This window comes from Coffea arabica, chromosome 8c (genome assembly GCF_036785885.1).
Source record: "Coffea arabica cultivar ET-39 chromosome 8c, Coffea Arabica ET-39 HiFi, whole genome shotgun sequence".
NCBI classification, from domain to species: domain Eukaryota; kingdom Viridiplantae; phylum Streptophyta; class Magnoliopsida; order Gentianales; family Rubiaceae; genus Coffea; species Coffea arabica.
Genome location: NC_092325.1, coordinates 36,759,914 through 36,782,851, shown reverse-complemented (window position 1 = coordinate 36,782,851; position 22,938 = coordinate 36,759,914). Strand labels below are relative to the sequence as shown.

The 22,938-nt window shown below is 36.1% G+C and overlaps 2 protein-coding genes across 3 annotated transcripts; both read right to left on the bottom strand.

Moving 5' to 3' along the window:
- On the bottom strand, window positions 1–7,570 carry LOC113706933 (pleiotropic drug resistance protein 1-like). The gene is made up of 24 exons (XM_027229013.2): window positions 7,139–7,570; window positions 6,738–6,858; window positions 6,567–6,655; window positions 6,389–6,473; window positions 6,139–6,298; window positions 5,972–6,048; window positions 5,790–5,843; window positions 5,606–5,696; window positions 5,042–5,343; window positions 4,673–4,954; window positions 4,232–4,548; window positions 3,970–4,130; window positions 3,755–3,858; window positions 3,485–3,641; window positions 3,276–3,383; window positions 3,054–3,199; window positions 2,543–2,875; window positions 2,155–2,445; window positions 1,988–2,071; window positions 1,749–1,882; window positions 1,301–1,528; window positions 1,008–1,179; window positions 585–839; window positions 1–478 (listed from the first exon to the last, which is right to left on the bottom strand). The coding sequence occupies exons 1-24, from the start codon at window positions 7,462–7,464 to the stop codon at window positions 218–220; spliced, it is 4,338 nt and encodes a 1,445-aa protein (XP_027084814.1). The 5' UTR covers window positions 7,465–7,570; the 3' UTR covers window positions 1–217.
- Window positions 7,571–14,544: 6,974 nt separating this feature from the next.
- Window positions 14,545–22,471, bottom strand: LOC113706523 (pleiotropic drug resistance protein 1). 2 transcript variants are annotated; one of them, XM_027228446.2, is made up of 25 exons: window positions 21,887–22,471; window positions 21,664–21,784; window positions 21,459–21,547; window positions 21,292–21,376; window positions 21,032–21,191; window positions 20,843–20,919; window positions 20,677–20,730; window positions 20,502–20,592; window positions 20,007–20,308; window positions 19,627–19,908; window positions 19,219–19,535; window positions 18,971–19,131; window positions 18,774–18,877; window positions 18,510–18,666; window positions 18,306–18,413; window positions 18,062–18,225; window positions 17,195–17,527; window positions 16,827–17,117; window positions 16,667–16,750; window positions 16,460–16,593; window positions 16,027–16,254; window positions 15,767–15,938; window positions 15,224–15,478; window positions 14,874–15,134; window positions 14,545–14,763 (listed from the first exon to the last, which is right to left on the bottom strand). In XM_027228446.2, the coding sequence occupies exons 1-24, from the start codon at window positions 22,204–22,206 to the stop codon at window positions 14,877–14,879; spliced, it is 4,347 nt and encodes a 1,448-aa protein (XP_027084247.1). In that variant the 5' UTR covers window positions 22,207–22,471; the 3' UTR covers window positions 14,545–14,763; window positions 14,874–14,876. The 2 variants fall into 2 exon arrangements, with proteins under 2 accessions (XP_027084247.1, XP_027084246.1); XM_027228445.2 differs by having other exon boundaries at window positions 14,700–15,134; window positions 21,887–22,470.
- Between the last annotated feature and the right edge of the window lie 467 nt (window positions 22,472–22,938).

Genomic DNA, 22,938 nt, shown 5'->3' with positions numbered 1-22,938 from the left:
TGTAACTATAATTTCAAAATGAATTAAGCAAATCAACAATTACACTGAAAATCCCACCAAAAGAAAAAAAAAAAAACTTTACACTGCAAAAGCTTCATAACTACTAGCCATAAATCAATCAAAACCGTGTGGCTGCAGCACCTAGAAATATTATCTTGTACTATAAGCACCAGCAATTTACAAAGTCTTCCACCAAAGTAGTTCTATCTTCAAAGACCTATCTTTTCTGGAAGTTAAATACTTTGATTGAGAAAGCAAAGATGAAGGTGAAAAGTGTAGCAACTCCAACAATTATAACAGCTACATAACCCACAAAATCATGCCTGAATCCAAAGTAACTCCTTATGAATTGTTGGACAGTTTGATTCGTGTCAAGCATCTTCTCTTCAATGTCTCCAAACTGTGAAACTACTAGACCATACAATGTCCAAGCAACAGGGCAAATGTAATAGTACCATCTCCACCAAACAGGAATTTTCTGTGACAAAACAGAAAAAGAATCAAAAGGAAAGCTTGGGATGAAGAATAGGTTGTGCAGCGTCTGAAATGTGACAGTTATCTGATAGAGTATATTAGGAACTTACTGGCTTTGGGATGAGGAATCCTGAAAAGAGGTTCCATAAGATGTAAAATGCAGAGGAGGCTATTGCAGCAACTTGTTGGTTAGGAGTAACTGCCACTGTCATCATTCCATAAGTTGTGTAGTATAATAAGGTAAAGTACATGAAGAACAGATACCAAAAGAACTTTGCAGCTGTCCACTCGAATCCAATCATGGCATATACTAAGACCCCGTATATGATCGTTTGGACAAGAATATATGGGAGCTCAATCACAATCTGCATGTCAAAAAAGTGTAATCTCTTCAGAATGCAGACAGAAATCAGAAACAATTCAAATACTTCGTGCATCAGTTGATTATGGTATCTAACAAGATGGTGTGATATTAAAGCTGAAAGATTTGCATTAGCTTCTTCAGTATACTATCTAACATTGCAACTAACTACCTGTCCAAAAGCATATGACAATGCTGAATACATTCCAGCTGCTCTCTCCCGATAGAAGACTGTTCTTTCAATAGCAATAACAGGTTGAATAGCTGTTGCATTTTGGACGCCGATAAAGAGAACCGCAGCATACATAGAACCCATTGCATTAAAGAGATCTTGCCGCACCGTCCTGTTATTGAGTATGGATTAACAGTTAAAACGTGGAACAGATATCACAGCGATGTATGGAATTCAGGTTGCTAAGTAACTTTTTTTTTTTTTGGTGGTTGTTTTTCACCCTCCGTATTTACCTTTTGGAGCCAAGATTCCAGAAGACTGTTCCAAACATCAATGCGATGAATGTTGTAAATATTAATCTCACTGCAGTGTACTTGGGGTTCCGCCAGTATGACAAATGTTGTTTCCATAGGCAAGCCGTGAATTGAGTGAAGAATGGCTGAGAATAGGCTGTAGGGAAGAACAGATCTTTTGAGCCGGGAGCAGGGGTACTCAGTTCCTTGATCAATGTCTTATTTCGCCTGATTTCCAGACATACAGCCATCAGTATTAGTAGTGGGAATAAAGAGTTTAGACAATAAAATTTCAAGAATCTTCAAAAGTTTCAATTGGATTATGACAGGAGAAAGATCTGTTTCGTTTGGATTCCTAGAAATTTTAGAACACTACCACCATTCCATCATAAGTGTCTGAGAACCACATTATTGCTAGCAGAAGAAAGTGAATAGAACAAGGGACTACCTATGTAGTTCAGAGCTTTTGTACAGTTCTGCAAAGTTAACACCAAGAGCTGACTCTTGCGCCAGTGAAGTCACGTCTAACATCCAGGTTGCAGGGTTATAACCATCTCTAATTTTGCTAACTCCATCTATTCCCTGAAGGACAGAGGAAGAAGAGGAAAAAGAAGAATCTGATATTTCAGCACCTTTAAATGCTAGAAATTTCAGGATCTAAGTGCAATTAGGAATTAGGATCCTCACCTCAAAATACTTAATCAGCTCAGAAGAATGGTGTCCTAGAGGACCAACATATATTTCTTCACCCCCTCTTTTAAGGAGCACAAGCTGCAGGGTTCGAGTAGCATTTAGCTTTCCTTTCCAAGCGAAAAATAAAAAAGAAATTATCAAAGAAAGAATGGATCAATCACCTCATCAAAGGCATCAAATATATCAATGCTTGGCTGATGAATGGTGCACACAACAGTCCGACCCGTGTTCACTGTGTTTCTCACTGTCCTCATGACAATTGCAGCAGCCCTGGCATCAAGGCCTGAGGTGGGTTCGTCCATGAATATGATTGATGGATTGGCAACAAGCTCAACAGCAATGGTTAGTCTTTTGCGCTGCTCAGTTGAAAGTCCACTTACTCCAGGCAATCCAACAAGTGCTTCCCTCAATGGAGTGAGCTCTACAAGCTCCATGACCTCTTCAACAAACATCTGCAAATTATTTGGTTTATGAAATGATTGTCAATAGTCAAAATCTGAAAGTTTGATAATTCAAAAGATACGAATTCACTATGTAATTATGAATAACCTTTCTTGTGGAAGCATCTACTTCATTAGGTAATCGAAGCCATGCTGAATACAGCAAAGATTCATACACAGTGACATGAGGAGAGTGGATATCATTTTGTTCACAATATCCAGCTATACGTGCAAATGTTTCTTGCTTCTTTGGGTATCCTGATATGGAGATTGTTCCTTCAATATAACCCCCAGTTTTTCTGCCAGCCAAGACATCCATCAAAGTTGTCTTACCAGCACCACTAACACCCATCAGTGCTGTTAGAACCCCTGGCCTAAAAGCACCACTGATGCCTTTTAGAAGCTCAAGCCGGTCCTCAGTTTGTCCTTGATCTTTCATTTCCTGAAAGATGAAAATTGCTTTCAGCATGTGTAGATATATATATATATATATATATATATATATATATGTGTGTGTGTCTGTGTGTGTGTGAGAATCAGGAAGAAAAGAAATATAGAGGTTTTCCAACGTCATGGCAAAAATATAATTTTCATATAATCTTTAGAAATTCCGAACTGACCTGCGGCATGTCCACTGAATATCTAATCTCATCATAAGTGATTGCAAGAGGCTCAAAAGGTAGAAGCATTCCCCTTTTCCTTGTTGGTTCAGCCTCACTTCTGCTGCCCACTCTGGATGATATACTTCTTCCAGGAGTTCTTCTTTCTGCACGTTCAAGAATTGGGTTTGTCAGTTGAATTCCTTAAATTACTAACGGAAGCTGAGTAGATTCATGACCTACCATTCATGTCCTTCCCTTCTGATGATAATTCAGCTTCTTCGCCGGTCTTGCTAGCATTCCTCTCTGCTAGAGATTCTTCAGAAATAACTGCCTGAGGCTTCTCAAATGCTGCACGAAAATTATCATCTTATAGGTGCATTCTTTGTCAATTTAAATTTTTTTTTTTTTTTTAAAAAAAGCATAAAACAATAATCCAATTAAATCTTTACGTTTCAGATAGGTGAGAGCCAAGGTGTATAAGAAATTGAACAAGAAAAGGTATCCAATCAGAGCTCCTACTCCAATCCAGTACCAACGTGCTTCTGCAAAAATCCCCCTAGACTCCAAGACTGATGCACCTAATGGCTCTGTTGATCCAGGAAGAACCTGCAGGCGAAATTTTCAATTAAGGATTTTGTTTTGGTCCTAATTCAAGAGTTAAATCATTAGATTAAAAGACAATCTCCAAGGAAGAACAAAAGTCTGGCAGTAATGCTTACTTTTCTCCAACTCTTCCCCAGAAATTCATTCACTGCGATAGCATTCTGCCCGTACATCATAGGAGAAATCCAGTAACCCCATATCCACCATTTTTTTATATTATCTAAAATAAACAGTAAGCTTTCTTGAATCAGATATAACATTCATGAATTCAGCTAACACGGTTAGAACTCACAACAATAACATTTTGTAGTCTTTTAACCATATGTATTACCATGTGACAGTAGAAATCCACCCAACAGCATTACTGCAAGCAATGAAAAGGATCCAAATGTGTTTGCTATAATCATATTCCTTCCCAATGAACCCATGAGGCGAAATAGCCCTGAGGCCATCTGGCTGACACATACAAGCAGCAGATACTGCCTGAAAAATCTGCATTATGGGCACTTAGTACATTAGTGGAACTTGCATTTGCAAGAAACTTTTGGATTAATAAATCTAATAATTAGGATGGCATCAATCAGAATGTTTACCTGCCAGCATTTGAGTCGAATCCAATCACATAGTAAGTCATACCCACCCAAAGGGCAGTTTCTACAAGTGTAATTGGAATCTTGAGAATCCACGTAGGTAGAGCATATGCCCATGCAGGAAAGAAGAGAAGGTCGCGTTGCTTGTAAAATACTGGAAGCTTCATTATAGTGAGGGCAAGTTCCGAAAATCCATTGAACATAATCATGATCAGAGTGAAAAAGAGAGCACCCATGACTATCCCACCATCAGTTGCCGTATCCTTGTGAATTTTAGTTCTCAGAAATACAGTCATTGTTATAAGTGCCATCATGATCAGCTGAAATGCGAATATAGCAGTTAGATGGAGTTCATTTGGTATTGATGACTACAAGTTTCACTTAAATTTAATCCACAGAACATATTTTAAGTAGAAAAACTACCAATTTTGAAATGTCACTCACTTTTATCATTGCAAATGTATAGACAAATGAATTCCTCTTCATGAGTAGAAATTCTCTTAACATGCAGGCTTTCAAAAGTTCCATTTTGCTGACTCCATACTTCTTAGTGCTTAGAGCAGCAGGGTGGCTCTTGGTTTTGTCAAAACGAACAGAAAGTTCATCTCCTAGTTGCGTTCCAACATGAAATGATTGAAATGCTTCAGCAAATGTCTTTGCAGAAACAAAACTATAGGGTGCATTTCTGTCAGCCCAATACTGTTCTTGATCTTTCTTTGATGTCACCTGTGGTTGCGTTGAAACATTAAGCATCTTCCTGCATTTGTTGATTCAGAATCCTTAAAAATCAAGTCAATACAGTGCAAAATATACCTCTTGTAAGAAGTCAGCAACTCCTTTTCTCTCTGGACATTTGAAACCCATGTTTTCAAAGAAATCCAGAACATATTCTCGGGGACCTTGATACACAATTTGGCCATCCGACAACAGAATTACATCATCAAACAGATCATAAGTTTCTGGTGCAGGTTGCAGGAGAGATATCACAGCAGTTCCTTGCAATATGTGAATGGATTCCTTAATGGAATTTACGATCTGAAAGGTTGTTGAACTATCCAGACCAGTTGATATCTCATCCATAAGGAACACTCTTGATGCTCCAACCATCATCTCCCCTGTAGTAATGAGTTCAGAGCATCCAAAAAGCCTTTAGAACATCAATGGGATTCGTATCATTTTTTGAATCTTTTTACAGAATGAAGAAAATTTTGGGCTAACAATGAACAAGGTGACTGTGAAATAGTCAACCATTTGCCCTCAGGTGATATTCCAAAAGTATTTTTCTACTTGAAAACTATTTAGAACTAAAAGTTGAAGAGCTAAAATGGAAAGCTGTCACAAAAAAGTTGTCAGGGTTGGAATTCTTTATGCATATACCTGTTGTTACCCTCTTTCTCTGTCCCCCAGAAATCCCTCGTATCATTTCATTGCCAACAAGTGTATCAGCACACACTTCAAGTCCCAATATCTATAAATGACAAAAAGTAACAGCAGTTGGAGAGTTGTGTTCTTGCACTAATTTCCATTAGTTTCAATTAGAGCTCTCTCAGACTCTCTGTACCTTCATAACGTAGTCTGTTTTGACAGTGCTCTCCTGATTTTCAAGTGCTGCAGCCTGAAGATATACAAAGAAATTCTCATGGACTCGTCGATCAATAGGAGAAATTAAAGAGGTGAATGAAATTTATTCTACTAAAAACAAGTTAGGATTGTTGCACTATGAAACTTCTCCTGAATGATTACCTTCATGAAGATGTCAATGTCAGGGTCCGGCTTAATGTTAGCTTGCTTTTCTCGCCTTGATAATTCTTCCAGCATATCTGGAGGGTACCAGATTCAGACTTTCCAATCACAATAAAAGCAGGAATTTAGAAAAGATATATGCAACAGAGGATGAAAATTGTGCTAACCATGACGAGGTCCAACTCCTTGGCATCTCTCTGAAAAGGCTAGTGTTTCTCTCACAGTCATTTCTCCTATGTGAAGATCATGTTGACTAATATAGGCAGATGTCCTTTGTGGCACAAATTCATTTAGTCCATGACCATTGTATGTGATATTGCCAGACACCTGTGGGCTCAAAATAACTCATAATTAAGTCACCAGCAAATCTGCTTCTCAAGATTTGGAAAAGCAATACAAACAAGTTTATTTCCTTACTTTAAGATCAGAATCAAGTCTTCCAGCCAATGCTAAGAGTAAAGTTGTTTTCCCGGAGCTTGGAGGGCCTAAAAGCAAGGTCAGTCTGCAAATCCAGACAGTTTTAAGTGTTATGATGGACTAATTTTAGGCATATCCATGAGAAACATTGGCTGGTACTTTCCATCTTAGATCTTACCTTGCAGGCTTGATGATCCCACTTACATCATGCAGTATTGGAAATGGTTTCTTTCTATTTGGAAGAATATGAAGGTAACCCAACAATCCCTTCAAAGAAAAATGCACAAAAATCATAAAATAAATGAAATGATGTTATACATGAATAGAAAGAGTTGAGAAGATGCCTTACCTCTACTATATTAGCAGAGAAATTGACTAGTGTGGGGAGTGCTCTGCTCCCTACATGAGCCTCTGCTTCCACACTTAAATTCTGAAACCGTACTTCAACAGTGGGAAGATCAATACCAACTCTGCATCGATCAAACAAACAAAACCAAAAAGATTTAGAGAAACACAAATTTCATTTCGTTACAGAATAGGAACTGGAGAAAGAGGAAGGGCAACCGAAACACTAGCACTTTCCAGAACAAGTATTTTAGAAGGGGAGGGGACAGGACAGGTAAGGGAGACTCTGAGAATCAAGCCATTGTTCTAAAACAAGAAAGAAAGATCCTCAATGACAGAGCAGGGTACATCAGAATCTCAGCCTAAAAGATTAGCTTAATATAACGCTGAAGAATTCAAGATTACCTGTCGACTCGTTGCTTGAGCTTCAACAAGAACTTTTCATTATCTTCCTCTGCAAATTTAACCTGCCTCTCTAAAATAATTTTCCTCTCAGCTGGTCCAAGATGCTCAATATCAACTTCTCTTCGTTGGCCTTTTTCTTCATCAGTAAGTATCCCTCTCCTTAACCGATGATATGTGGGAAGTCTTTCAATAGCAGCCCATTTCAGTGCTTCTTCATCATCTTCTTCACGAGAAGATTTCGAAAACACGTCTATTGTGGTGTTCCTCCATACATTAGAGCTACTTAAACGAAGACTACCAAGACGGTATATTTCGCTGCTTTCCATTTCATGCAGTGGAGCAGCACAATGCTCAACTCTGAATCTGATCAAACTAACCGAAACTAATTAGATACTAGATTTAGAACTGGGGGGATTTTCCTGGTTTGAAACAATTCCATAAGGATATGTATATATAGTAGTACTGAAGTACTAGCACTTTCTTTGAACTTGGACAATGCAAAGAGACCCACATGCACGAACACCTGTATTTTTTTTTTCGAGTGTTTTGATGTCAGGCTTGACGTAGTGACAATCTCTAAGGTTAGAAAATTATTAGTGGTTGGAAATGATTGTTGCAGAAGAAAAGAATGTCAACTGGGGAGTTGTCAATCTAGAAACGAATTAGTGAAAATTGCAGAAACTTCCCCTGAAGTTTCTAACGCTAGCACTCATTCCCCTGTTGTTTAAGAAATAGCACTAACCTCCCTTGAACTTACTGAATCCTTTGCATATTCAGTCCAAACCAGAAAAATGCCGTTAAAATATTGTTTTAAGAAATGAAATGAGAAATTTGTGCCAGATTTGCCCTTTATGTGGCATGCTAAGTAGTATTAGCAAATGAATGATAAAACACTACAAAGCAATTAACAATTAATAAACTTCAGGAGGTGTAATTTATGGGCAAATGGTCATTACCTTTTCGTAAGAATATTACTGTGTCAGAAATCTTAGGGGACGTTTCTGCAATTATCCCAACGAAATGATTTTGTTCGAAAATTATTACTGGTTGAAAATGATTTGTAATTGTCGCGGAAGAAAAGTAAGTCAACAGGGAACTTGTCTATCTGTCGCAGTTTCCAAGATCAAGTTTGCCGCATATGCTTCCAGCCTGATTGTGTTGGTTATCTAAAGAACTAATCTGGTGCTACACTATATAAAGAACAGCAAAACAAGATATTGGAGCTACACTATATAGTAATATGCGTATAATAATATTTTTCATTCACTGCTAAAATTCAGCTGATTATCAAACATATTTGAATTAATTAGTTCAGCAAATTCAATCATCACTACTTAATTACTTTCAATTTTCAAATTTTAGCTTTATCAAATATCCCCTGAGACTGAACAATTGGATTTCAATTTGGCTATACATTTAACACTTTTATTTAAAATTAGCACTCCCTCGTTTCTATGTTGACACCATGTTTTCACCTTTTAATTCTTTGAAGTAAGAGTCGTGTTTTGAAAGTCAGCACAAAAAAGTTGCCAATTTTGCCCTAAATGACAAAAAAGAGGGGTAGATTTTGTAAATACTAAGGCAGCATTCCAAATAAATGAGTTATAAAATATGCCGTAGATTCACCTGCAATCACCTAATAAAAATGTAATCGTTAAATTTCCCTCTTATAAAAAGTTGAAAGGTTGACCATGATTCTTTTGTCGACACAATGCTCATTACCCGCAATAGAGATGGGAATGGCAGTGAGGAGAATTCTTATACAGACATGTGACTATTGACTGATGGATGTTGCAAGCAGACAATCGGTCTTGGTCAAAAAATGACTGCTGACAGAATGCTGATTTACGAGCATCACTTGAGTTGAATACATAAACTTGTCAAACACATAAAGCAAAAAAAAAAAAAATTATAATAAGAGATTACACAAATAAAACTGAGGGCTGTGTCCTCGAAATTTCTTAAGACAACTAATTAGTTTCATATAGTAAATTACGAAAGAGATCAAGATCAATTAAGTAAATTCTGTTGTTGTTTGGTTAAAATTTTTCTTTTTTTTTTTTTTTGATTGAAAGTAAGTTAATTGGAGTTAGTTTTAAGACTGGTCTGTTATGCCTTGACAATATAGAAGATAATTTATACAAGTGTCTAATAGAGTTATGAATTAATATTTTCTTATATTGATAGTTTTTTGAATCTCCCTACAGAATCTGATACATGTCAAATGTGCCAAAAGACAACAAACAAAAAAAAAACATATTGTTAACGAATTATTCAAGCCTTGCATTCATTCGTAATTAATCACAATAAACAAACAAAAAATTGGCGTCTTTTTAATTTTTATTTTAATAGTAAAATTATATATATATTTTTAATATTTTATTATTTATTAAGAAAATTTATTATTATTATTATTATTTATTTTTTAAAAATAAAATGAGTTCGAACTTGACATTTTGAACTCATTGAACTCGAGTTCGAGTTTCATAAAATTAATTAAAAATTCGAATTGAATAGGTCAAAATTCGATCCTTGTAATTCCAAATATTAGAAATATGTTCAGGTCTAACCACATTTTTTATTTCAAAGTAATTCTAACCACATGGCTGGTGTTGCGTAAACAACTGTAATATCAGGTGGTGCAGTTGACAACAATGATGAGGGAGGAATCCAATCCACCTTTAGTTTAGGATGAAGACTACAAGTACAAGAAGTAATCGCGTTAGCCAGCGTTGCTGCGTTACATCAGGCCTGACCTGGCGTATCATTTTCGATATTCCAACTCTCATTACATCTCAAATGACAACGAGGACCAGCTCAAATCTAATGAGTTCGTCAATGTGATAGAGGTAGTGGAGCACCTTTTATCATTTCACATGTTTTGTGATGGGGCTGGCGAGCACTTTTTAACATTTCACATGATTTTTAATTGAGTTTCTCTAGCATGACAAGTTGTGATTGCAAAGAACATTTTATCGTTGGTGATGAATAAGTCTGAAATTCGATAATTGAAATTGAGTTTTTGGTACAAATTTTAATAGGGGTATATTTTAGGGTTAATCACAAAAAGTCCTCCTAAGGTTCGGTGTGTTTTGCAGTTTACGCCCTAACGTTTTAGTTTTCTCAATTTATCCCCTCCGTTAATCCATCTCAGCAAAAACATTACCGTTGATAAAAATACCCCTCCCCCTTAATTTTAACCGTTAAAATTTTTGATGAAAAATGGCCTTCTTCATGTTTTATAATGAAGCGATCCCCACAAGTTTTCTAGTATGTATGGAGCATTCATCACATTTAAAAAAAATTCTCTCCTTCATCCACAACATTTACAACTAAAATAGAAAAAAAAAAAAAAAAAAGGTTCCAAGCTTCTTCAAATTCAATTCCTTGCACTTCCTCTGGATGTTGTTCATTACACCATATGGAAGAATCAATTCAAGAAACTTGTAGAGGTGATAAAATAGCACCTTTGAGAAGATTTTGGACATCGAAAATTTTTGAAAGGAGTTTTTTTGGATGTTGAAGTTATAAAAGTTTGATTTTTATGATACGCAAAATTTTTTTGTACATTTTAGAAAAATAATTTGTAATACAAATTTTTTTTTAATCTAAAATCGTTATGCATGTGATTACTTCAAATGAGTGGACGCGAAACTCTGCGACAAGAAAAGAGAAATATATGCTTTATTCGACCCAAACTTGTAGGCATTTATATCTGTTCATTATTTTTTTTTTAAGGAATGCCATTATTCTTTGGATGTCAATTAACAACTATCAGCACCATTACCAAATGTTTGCTTTGACTACTTGTCAAAGAGATACAGTGATAATAAATAAAACGTTAGGGGGTAAACTGTAAAATGCACAAAACCATAGAGGGACTTCTTGTGACTAGCCCTCTATTTTATTAGTATCTTCTTAGACATTGTTTTAGTGTTTACATTCATTGTTTTATTGCTAATGCTTGGATCCCCACGCGTTTTCCCATAAACAATGGGGTTAATCGCAATTTATCCCTTAAAAGTATAATACTCTGATTCTCACTTTACTTCTTAATATTTATTTCGTATCACTTAACTCCTTGAGAGACCAAAAAAAAAAAAAAAAAACCCCCCTCTACTATGTAAGTTTTTTTTCCTTTATTTCTCTCTTCTCTTTTTCTTTTTATTTCAAAGTAATTTTCTTTAATCAAATTTTTATTTCTAAGAATCAAGGTATGTTTTAAGGAAATAAACTATCATTATTCATTAAACCTAAACAACGGAAGTATGACATTGGGTGGAGGATATTGTGGGACCACATGATTTTGCATTTTAATTTTTGGGAGATTAAGAGCATCTGCAACGGAGTGTAATGATGCGTGTAATACCTGCCATGACACGGGTTCATTACACGCATCATTCTGATGATGCATATAATGGGTGGGTCAATATCAGCAGATCAATTTTTTTGAAACTATAATGGACTAATTTTTTGAAGCTACAACGGACAAAATTTATACCAGCAAGTCAAAATTAGCAACGTTCATTTGTTTTCCAACGGTTATGTTTTAATTCTCTATATCAACACACAACACACTCCTTTTTTTTTTTCATATCCTACTATTCTACTCTATTATTTCTTTTACTCTCTCACTCATTTTCCTCAACCTCTTTGCACAATTTTTTAAAATTTCAATATTTTGTGAATATGGATGAGAATTTTAGTAGTTTTACAAATATGTTAAATGTTCCAAATATAGAAAATTCATCCTTCTCACAAAATCAAAACCACCAAAATTTTCCAAATTACCCATTTTCTGGAGATATTATATCTTCGCATTTGAGGTATCACATATTTGTTTAATAATTGCATAATTATTTTTCAAAAACTAACAATATATTATTTTTGAGAGATAGAAAAAGATATATTGTTCAGATTTAGAAATTAATAATATTATTTTTTAGAAAATAAAAAATCCAAAAGGTAAAAAATTTAATGAAAGTTAATAATTTATTTTTTAAAAATAAAAAAAATTTTAAAAATATTTTATTTATTTATGGGATATGAGTTATGCATTATTAAAATAAATGTTTGATTTAATTGTGGACCCATACTATTACACCTTGTGGACCATTGTGAGTGGAAGTATAATAAAAGAAAAGAAAATGAAATGTTGACGTGGTATATGGATTACTCTCTAAAGAGTGTAAACCATTGTAAATGCTCTATGACCTAAAGAATTAAAAAATTAAAGGTGATTCTTGTGATAATACAAATAACAACCCTCTTAACTTTTGTGTTAGGGGTATTATTTAGTTTAACTAAAAAGGGATAACATTAGTATTTTTGTCTATTGTGCACTATTATTTGTATTGTAGCGTTATCACTTACCAAAATCTAAAGGAGTGTGGGAGGAGGAATTGATTGATTGGTAGAAGATGAAAAAGTATAAGAGAGAGATCCCAAATTTAAGACCTCCTCCTTACACCCAAAAAAAAAAAAAAAAAAAATCTAATGGAGTATCATTTTTTTTACTCTCTTCTTTTGTCTTGTGATCCTTTTCTGTTTTTTTACTTTGTAGTATTTTGTTTATGTCCATTGTATAATGCAATGAATTTGGTAAATATATTTCTTTACCTTTTAAATATGGTGACTTAATTATGTTTGACCATGTTCCAGGACAATCAACCCTAAATTTCATTTTAATTGCCGAAGCATTAATTTTTTTTTTCTTTTAAGACTATCTGGAAAAAATTTGACCATACTCTAGGGGTCTAAATGTAATCGACTCAAATTCAGTGAATCAGTTTAATTTCATCGGAGCTATTAGAATTTCACAGCTTCCCCCAAAAAGTAAACCCTAAATCATCCAAATTCGACCCTAAAACTTTGTTTCTGATGGATTGTGGGTAGGGTTTTTGCCATTATTTTTACGGGGAAACAGTAAGATTCGGAAAATTCTGCAAAAGCCGTTCAGTTATTGACGGAAAATTGCAGATAGCAGATTCACTTTCAAACCCTAGCCCTAGATTATTCAAGATCGACTGAAAACTTATTTCATTAAGATTTTGTGAAATTGACTAAGGGCTTTTTCTTGGTTCTCGATGGGAAACTGATATTCTATGTGGGATTTGATAATCATATTATGCTGTGAAAGAATTGAAACTGCAACTTCCTTTTTTTTTTAACTGGGAAGTACTCTTTTATGTCCGAAAAGAAAGAAACAGAGATTCTTTCTTTCAAATGGAGAATTGGAGGATCTTTCGGAGTAATAACTAGTATCCATTCTGCACCCATTAGAAAGAAATTTTATTGGATATATTAAATTGGGGCGGAAAAAGTTTAAAAATGCATTTCCAGAAGAAGAGTCTGAAAAGCATGTGGAAAGTATAAAGATTACCGCCTAATGGATGATCAATATACAATGTTGACAGAATAGACATGGTTTTCACGATGCTGCTTGAATACTAGTTCAAACACTACCAATAAATAAAAATTCAATACTGCGACAGTGGCAACTTTGCAATGGGGATGATGGGATCAAGAAAAGAAATTGTTCAAACAATGTTGGTGCTTATGTGATCAACAAATTCCAAGTTAACAGAGTTCAGAGGATCTTTGTTGGTGCTTATGTGAGGCTGGAATTCATTGCGATTCAGGCGATGGAAAGCTTCTGTTAGAACCATATCATGGGGCATTTTGAAGCTTCAGAAAAGGTGCACTATCAGAAAAGTTTGCATTCTTAGCATGTGTTTCAAGCTTGCAACAAATAACTAGTTGCATTTAACTCTGATAGAGCCTCGAAGGATAAATGAACTCGAAAATGTTTGAAGAGTTTCGTTAGCTCACAAAGTAATTGCCTGCTTCAGTTACATTATATAGCCTATTTTACTGTTGCAACTTTGAAGAGCTTAGTGAGGAGTCAGAGCAGCAATTCACTATGCCAGCAGTTTCCATTGCTGGTGCGGCTTTCAAAATTATCTTCTCAGATGAGTACCTAACAGCTACTCAAAAAGATGGATGCCTCTTCCCATGGGGAGTCTTTCTTGTAGCATGAGTAGGGGGCTAGTGTTTATATCCCCATTCACAAACTCTTGTTGTTTGTGTTTTTTTAGTCAACTGATATGGGAGTATACCAAAGCCCCAACCAGCTCAGGCAATTTTTTATCTGTTCTCTGCTACTAGTCTAATAGTCTTCGTTTAAACAGAAGAACCTGAGACTGAGTGTTAGCCAAATACTTTTGGCGGCTTCCACAATTTTTAGGCCTTCTAAATAGGAAGCATTGTTTTGATTCCAGGAAATATGACTACATTTATGAAGGCTTCTATGCGGTTACATATCCACATTTATTGGAAACCTTTTCCATTATTTTCAAAAATAAGCTTTACAGGATAGTTGTATAGTAATATTTTCAACCAACAAGTTATCATAGGGATATGTATAGAACTTTTTCATTTGACGAATACAATTAACTTAACTAGAGATATCTTTGGATCGATGATGGTCATCTTGTAGTGTACAAAACTTTTTTTCATGTGCAGTTTGACATAACCAATTGCAAGATACTTGAATCAGTAGTTTGCTGAAGCAGACTAGACTCCCATTATCAATAATATACTTCAAAGGGATCAAAATTGCTATCCTGTGAAGAGAGTGGTGGGTGTAAATGTGAGAAGCAAAATCCATGATGTTTCTTGCTGAAAGCAAAATTGACTACAATAATTTACGTGTGGTGCTGACAAAAAACCTAACCTCTTATCTTTTCTGGAAGTTAAATGCCTTGATTGAATAGGCAAAAATGAAGCCGAAAAGAACAGAAATTCCCACATGAATGATGGCAACATATACCACAAACTCATGTTTGAATCCAAAGTAACTCTCAATGAAGTGTTTCACGGTTTCATTAGTGTCAAGATCATGCTCTATGTCTGCAAACTGTGAAGCAACTAACCCATATAGTGTCCAAGAAACTGGAGACAAGTAGTAGTACCATCTCCACCACACTGGAATCCTCTGCATTAATCCAGAGAACGAAATCACATAAACCACTTGGTAATTGTTGAATCATTGAGAATTGAGAAGAGACTTAATCGGAAACTTACACTTTTTGGGATTATGAATCCTGAGAAAAGATTCCATAATGCATAGAATGCAGATGAAACTATCGCAGCAATATTTGCATTTGGAGTAACAGCCACCGTCATCATCCCGTAATATGTGAAGTATACTAAAGCGAAAAACATGAAGAATAGATACCAAAAGAACTTGGCAACTGTCCACTCGAATCCAATCATCGCATATATTATGATGCCATATATGAGCGTTTGAACGAAATTATATGGAATCTCGATCACGACCTGCATGTCCGAGGATTTAGTACAGAAATTGTGTAATACATTTAGTATATTCGGAAAAAAAGAAGTACAATTCTCATTTTCCAAGAAATCAAAATGCAATTATCATAAACAATGTAGTAGGGGAATAAACCAACAATTTGTTTAAGAAGAAGCTTCATCATTTGCAATGGCACTATTCCAATCATCACTTAGAAAATTTCAAGTTTTATTATTTTTTTTAATTTTATGGACATCCCACTCCTCGTTTCACCTCTTCTGGCTGATAAGTGCAAACATATAAGCATTTACCTGTCCAAAAGCATATGGCAATGCTGAATACATTCCAGCAGCTCTTTCCCTATAGAAGACTGTTCTCTCGATAGCAACAACAGGCTGCACTGATGTAGCATTTTGCACTCCGAGAAATATGACAGCAGCATACATCGAACCCATTGCATTGAAGATATCTTGCTTACTCTTCCTGGATTGAGAAATTTTTACGATAAGCATCAGAAGAAACAGTTCCCAGCACAGGGAGCAATTTTTACTACTTTTTTCTTTACATTTACCTTTTGGAGCCAAGATCCCAGAAAATTGTACCAAACATTAATGCTATGAAGGTTGTAAACAAGAATCTGACTGCTGAGTATGGTGGATTTCGCCAATATGACAAGTGCTGTTTCCAGAGGCAAGCCATACACTGGATGAAGAAGGACTGGGAGTACTGAGTTGGGAAGTATAAATCCTTGGAGCCTGGAACAGGTGTACTCAGTTCCTTGATCAATTCCTTATTTCTCCTGAAATATTTGACCAGGAAGAATTATGTAATAGAATCTTGAAGAGCTTCAAATTTTGCACTAATAGATAATCAATTTGTAGAATTTAGAAATTAATGGGTAATCAAGTCTGAAGCAAATACGTAAATGTTTAAACAATATTTGGATTTGAGAGGCGAAACTAGATATCCACTATCATCACTATTGCTATTTAACATGATCGTACCTATATACTTCTGAGTTTTTATACACTTCTGCAAAGTCAATGCCAAGGGCCACTTCTTGTGCTGCTGAAGTAACCTCTAACATCCAAGTTGCAGGATTATAACCATCTTTAATTTTATTGACTCCAGGGATTCCCTGGGAGCAAAATTACAAGTCAAATATTTGCTAATGGAACAATTTGATGATCACTTCATGTATTTATCCTCACCTCAAAATAGTTGATGAGCTTCGAACAATGTCGCCCCAATGGACCAACATATATTTCCTCGCCACCTCGTTTTAGGAGGAGAAGCTGCAAAAAATGCATAATGAGATTCCGCAATCCATATAAAATGGAAGAAGACTGAATTATTTAAAAGACGAGTCACCTCATCAAAAGCATCAAAGATGTCAATGCTTGGCTGGTGGATTGTGCATACAACAGTTCGACCTGTGTCCACTGTGTTCCTTACTGTTCTCATAACAATTGCAGCTGCCCTCGCATCCAGCCCTGAAGTTGGTTCATCCATGAAAATTATAGAAGGATTAGCTACCAGCTCAACAGCAACAGTCAGCCTTTTGCGCTGCTCAGTTGAAAGGCCATTAACTCCGGGCAATCCAACTAGTGCTTCCCTCAATGGATTCAGCTCAACAAGCTCCATGACCTCTTCAATGAACATCTGCATAAATTTGTAAATGTTAAAAATAGATATCAACCGAATAATAGTAATTAAAGTCAATATAAGATTAGAATCACCTTTCTCATTGCAGCATCAACTTCAGGAGGCAACCGGAGCCAGGCAGAGTATTGTAAGGACTCATATACAGTAACATGGGGGGAGTGAATATCAGTTTGCTCACAGTATCCTGCTATACGAGCAAAAGTTTCTTGCTTCTTTGGATACCCTGATATGGAGATCCTTCCATCAATATATCCTCCTGTTTTTCTTCCAGCCAAGACATCCATTAGTGTGGTCTTACCCGCCCCACTGACACCCATTAGAGCTGTCAAAACTCCTGGTCGAAAAGCACCACTTACACCTTTTAAAAGCTCTAGCTGGCTCTCAATAACACCTTGAGCTTTCATTTCCTGCACCCATAGATGTGCCATCAGTATTCAATCTTAAAATCATTAATTTTAGTACCAAGTTCATGCAATACTATAACCAAAAGATGTAACTCAGAAGTAATGGCATTACTCTCCCTCGATATCAATGGGGAGCATAAGTTCAATGTGAGCAAAAATAAAAAGAAATGACATCAGAAATAAGATCCTCCACAGGAATGGTACTAGGTCCAGTGGCACATTTGGCTTCCCAGCCTCCCACAATTCCCCCATCAGATTTAATGGCATCGCCTACTCATTCAAATGCAACTAAGTCCTGCGCTTAAGACATGCTCTTCGATATGGGATTTGACTAATGTTTCGTCACAACTGCAGTACATGCTGCCACGTGGTTGTGTATTTGCTTAAGAAAAATATATAGCCACAGAAGACATAGAGCAGACTGTGCTTAGAGAGAGAGAGTTGAATGCATTTTTAGAAAACATGAACAAATTCACAGAATGGAAGGCATCTTATGTTATATCAAATTCAAATTGATCACATTGATTTTGAAGATACCTGTGGCATATCTACTGCATATCTGATATTATCAAAAGTGATAGATAGAGGTTCAAAAGGTAGAACCATCCCTTTTTTTCTGTTTTGGTTAACCTCATTGGTACTTCCCACTCTGGATGAGATAGATCTGGAAGAAACGCTTCTTCCAACTTCATTGTCCCTTTCTGCATATTATAGATAGCTGAATATGTTAGTTGGAAATTTTAGTCCACAACTCAGACCAGAAGAAAGCTTGATGACCCACCAGAAGCTCTTTTTCTTCCTGAAGATAACTCAATAAGCTTACTTCGTGTGCTGTCTTGACTCTCATCTGAGTTTTCTTGAGGTACAACTGCCCGAGATTTCCCAAATGCTGCATCAACATTTTAAATCAGGAGCCAGTTTTTTGAGCTGTTTAAAGTGTTAACGATTAAGATTAAAAAGAATAATACCATAGCATAGCACTTACGGTTAAGATAAGTTAGTGCCAGGGTGAAAAGATAATTGCAAACTAGGATATATCCAATTAAACCCCCTAAGCCAATCCAATACCACTTTGCTTCTGTGAAGATACGACGAGACTTTAAGACTAACACACCTAATGGCTCTATGGCACCAGGAGGAACCTGTAAGCCAAATGTTCCAAGAAATGTTAATCTTCCTCAAAAAAATTCCCAGTTTTAATATAGTTGTTCTAATACCTTCAAACAAAATCCGACCCCTAAACTCTTACCTTGCTCCAGCTTTTTCCAAGAAATTCGTTGACACTAATAGCAGTCTGTGCATAATTAAGTGGAGAGAGCCAGTAACCCCATATCCACCATTTCTTAATATCATCTGTTGCAGAAGAAGAAGAGAAGATGAATGATCGCATTTAACCTGATGTAGAATTGAATAGCAGTATGAATCTGACTGTGTGTATTGTTCTACCTTTTGACAAAACGAATCCCCCAAGAACAAGAACTGTCACCAATGCACATGTACCACCAGTGTTTGCAACTATGATGTTCCGTCCTATTGCCGCCATACACCGGAATAATGCTGACGCCATTTGGTTAATACATACAAGTAGAAAGAAATGTCTAAAGAACCTACCATCAAGAAATTCCATAGTATTAAAAAAATTAAAAAAAATAGATTTTTTACTGTTAGAGATAGAGACAATGCCAAATATTAACCTTTGAATGTCTGGATCAAATCCAATGGTATAGTAAGTCATACATGACCAAACTATGGCTTCGACGAAGGATATTGGGATCTTGAGGATCCATGTTGGGAGAGAATATGCCCATGCTGGGAAGAAGAGAAAGTCTCGCTGTTTGTAGAAAACAGGAAGCTTCAGAATGCTCAGGGCAAGCTCAGAGAATCCATTGAACATTATCATAACAACGGAATAAAACAGGGCACCCACAAAAATTCCACCATCCGTTGTTGTATTCTTGTGCATGTTAGTTCGTAGAAACACAGTCATTGCTATGGATGCCATAAGGATAAGCTGACATGTGATTAGAACTGTTAGTCTCAACTAAATTTAGGTATCATGCACAAAGATAATGTAGTACATTCCCGACAGAGAGGGAACTCACTTGTATCATTTTGAATATGTAGACAAATGAGTTTCTCTTCATAAGCAAGTACTCTCTTGCTGTGCATGCCTTCAGGAGCTCCTTTTTGCTAACCCCATACCTCTTAGTAGTTAGAGCAGCTGGGTGACCCTTGGCTTTGTCAAATGGAATGGCAAGTTCATCGCCTAGTTTTCGTCCAACATGGAATGACTGAAACGCTTCCGAAAATTCCCTTGAGGAAATAAAGTTATAAGGTACATCCCTTTGTGCCCAGTACTGCTCTTGATCTTTCTTTGATGTCACCTATTATAAATCATCAAATCATGCTAATAAGAGCTCTAGCTTCCATCATAGGATTAGAAAGGGCATACAAGTATTTGGTAGTATCAAAATTATGTTACCTCTTGTAAGAAATCCGCAACTCCTTTTCTCTCGGGACATTTGAAACCCATGTGTTCAAAGAACTCTAATACACTTTCACGAGGGCCTTGATAGACTATCTCGCCATCTGACAGAAGGATTATATCATCAAATAAGTCATAGGTTTCTGGTGCAGGCTGCAGGAGTGAGATAACAGTAGTCCCTTCAAGAATATGGATTGACTGCTTAATTGAATTCACAATTTGGAAAGTTGTAGAACTGTCCAATCCAGTTGATATTTCATCCATTAAAAGTGCCCTGGCTGGTCCAACCATCATTTCTCCTGCATGAGATTGTTCTAAAAAGTTTATGGTCTATAACAGATGATGGTAAAATGAAATGACCATAGCTAGTCACTGATTGTAATTTGCAACTTGGGTCACCAATTTACTTAAAAAATAAAACAAAGTACATCAATTTCTTCACTGATTGTAATAGAGCTCATTCAGAATGCAACTGTCTTCATTAGGTCTTACCAGCTGTAACTCTCTTTCTTTGACCTCCAGAAATCCCTCTTATCATTTCATCACCAACCAAGGTATCCGCACACACCTCAAGTCCCAAAACCTGCCAATTAAAATTCAAAAAGTGTCTGATTTGTTTCATTCACTACATCTACTTCTATTAACTCAGAATAACATCAACTCTTACCTTGAGAATGTAATCTGTTATAACACTGGCCTCTTGCCCTTCAAGTGATGCTGCCTAAGAAATAGAGTGGAACACATAAAGGAAAACTTTAGATAATGAAATAAGAATTGAGAACTAGATTCTTTCTCAGAATAGGCAAAGACATTGGTCTTGAAATATTCATTACCTTCATAAAAACATCAATATCAGGGTCTGGTTTAATGTTTAATTCCTTCTCTCTTCTTGACAATTCTACCAACATTTCTGCAACAAAAAAAAAAAAAGAAATTGAAGTTGACAGAGCAGAAATTTAGGCAGGGTGCCCCTTGAATTGTTTCTCAAACTTGATAAATATTTACATTACACTAAAACTGACCATAACGAGGTCCAACCCCTTGACATCTTGCCGAAAAAGATAGTGTTTCCCTGACAGTTAGTTCTGCCATATGAAGATCATATTGACTTATATAAGCCGATGTCCTTTCTGGTACAAATTCCTTCATTTCATGGCCATTATATGTCACTCTTCCAGATACCTGTGGGCTCAATTAGCACAAAGATACATCCATGAGCAACAATAACTCCTCAACAACCAGGAGAGCAAACGTACATCGGAATCAACCCATTTTTCCTTACCTTCAGATCTGAATCAAGTTTCCCAGCCAAAGCCAAGAGCAAAGTGGTTTTCCCAGAACTAGGTGGGCCTAAAAGCAAGGTCATTCTGCATAACCACACAAATCAATGTTTCAAAAATCAGGTAATCCAAAGGAAAAAAATAACACTTGCTAACTCGGTCTTCTTACCTTCCGGGCTTGATAATTCCACTGACATCCCGAAGGATTGTGAGCTTTTTCTTCCTATTTGGTAGAATGTGGAGATAATTGAAGAAGCTCTTCACGGATGAAAAGAGAGACAAATCAAAGCTAATTAGCAGCATCCCATGATTAATCCTGCAACTAAAAGATGTCAAAATTTTTGTACATTTTCTTCATGTAAGTATTGCAATACCTCTAGAATATTGACAGTGAAATTGAAGATTGTTGGCAGTGCTCTGCTGCTAGCATGGGCTTGTGCATCAACATTCAAATGTTCAAAACGAACTTCAATCGTAGGAAGACTAATACCAACTCTGCGTCCAATTAAAATAACACAAACCAACAAAAGACCTTAAATCAAGAAACAGCCAAACAAAAGATTAATCACATTGCTTGGATCATTCTGTAAAACTTACCGGTCCATTCGCTTCCTGAGCTTCAGCAAGAACTTCTCATTGTCTTCCTCAGCAATTTTCAGCAGTCTCTCCAGAAGATTCTTTTTCTCTAATTCTCCAAGGTTCTCTACATCAATCTCTTTCGAGCCTTCTTCTTCTGTCAAAATGGCTCTCCTTATACGAAGACAAGTTGGAAGTTTCTCTATGGCTGCCCATGTCAATGCCTCTTCATCATCTTCTTCTCTGGAGGACCTGGAGAAAACATCCAACCCACTGTTCCTCCATATATTCGAGCTACTTAAACGTGCACTGCTTATTCGAATTGCGTCACTACCGTCCATACTTGCTGGAACAGAATTTTAAGATGAATTTCTTCAGAGCTGGAGTTTATAAGTGACTCATGAGCTTCTATACTACAATGTGGTTAGAGAATAGATCGCTATGGGATGAAGAGGGATGAATTATTATGATGTTACGATCCCTCCAATTTTTCTAATTGTAGTTGATTTTTGGAGAGGCTTTGACGCTGAATTGTCGGGTGAACTTCATACGGAATTGATACTTTTATACAGCATTTGGTCAATTTGAAGGTACCATGGTGGTTGAGTTTTGATTTCTTGGCAACACATAGTTCGAATATAATAATTCACAAACAATATTTCAGTACTGTCATTGGGAATTGATGCCATCTCTTTGACTGCACTTTGTTAGTTGTAAACTTACTCTCTCTCTCAATCTCTCTCCAAAACTTATGTATTATTGCTTAGTGCATGATTTTTCCAAGCCAGTATATGTTTGTCTTATTTCTTGGAGGTTACAAAATTTAACTATGGCTAATGTATTAATTGTGAAAATCACACATTCTTAAGCTTAGAAGGCATTCAATTAAAAAGGAAAAGATACCCTTAAGAGGGCATTCCTCAAAGAGGTGGATCTCCATTTTTGTGCCCTTTTGTGTGTCTGTGGGGTTCTTTCTTTTTTTTTTTTTTTTTTTTTTTTGGTGTGTGTTTGTTGGGGGGTGGGGGTGTGGAGATGGTTTCAACATATAGAATTTGCTACAAAGATATTCATTG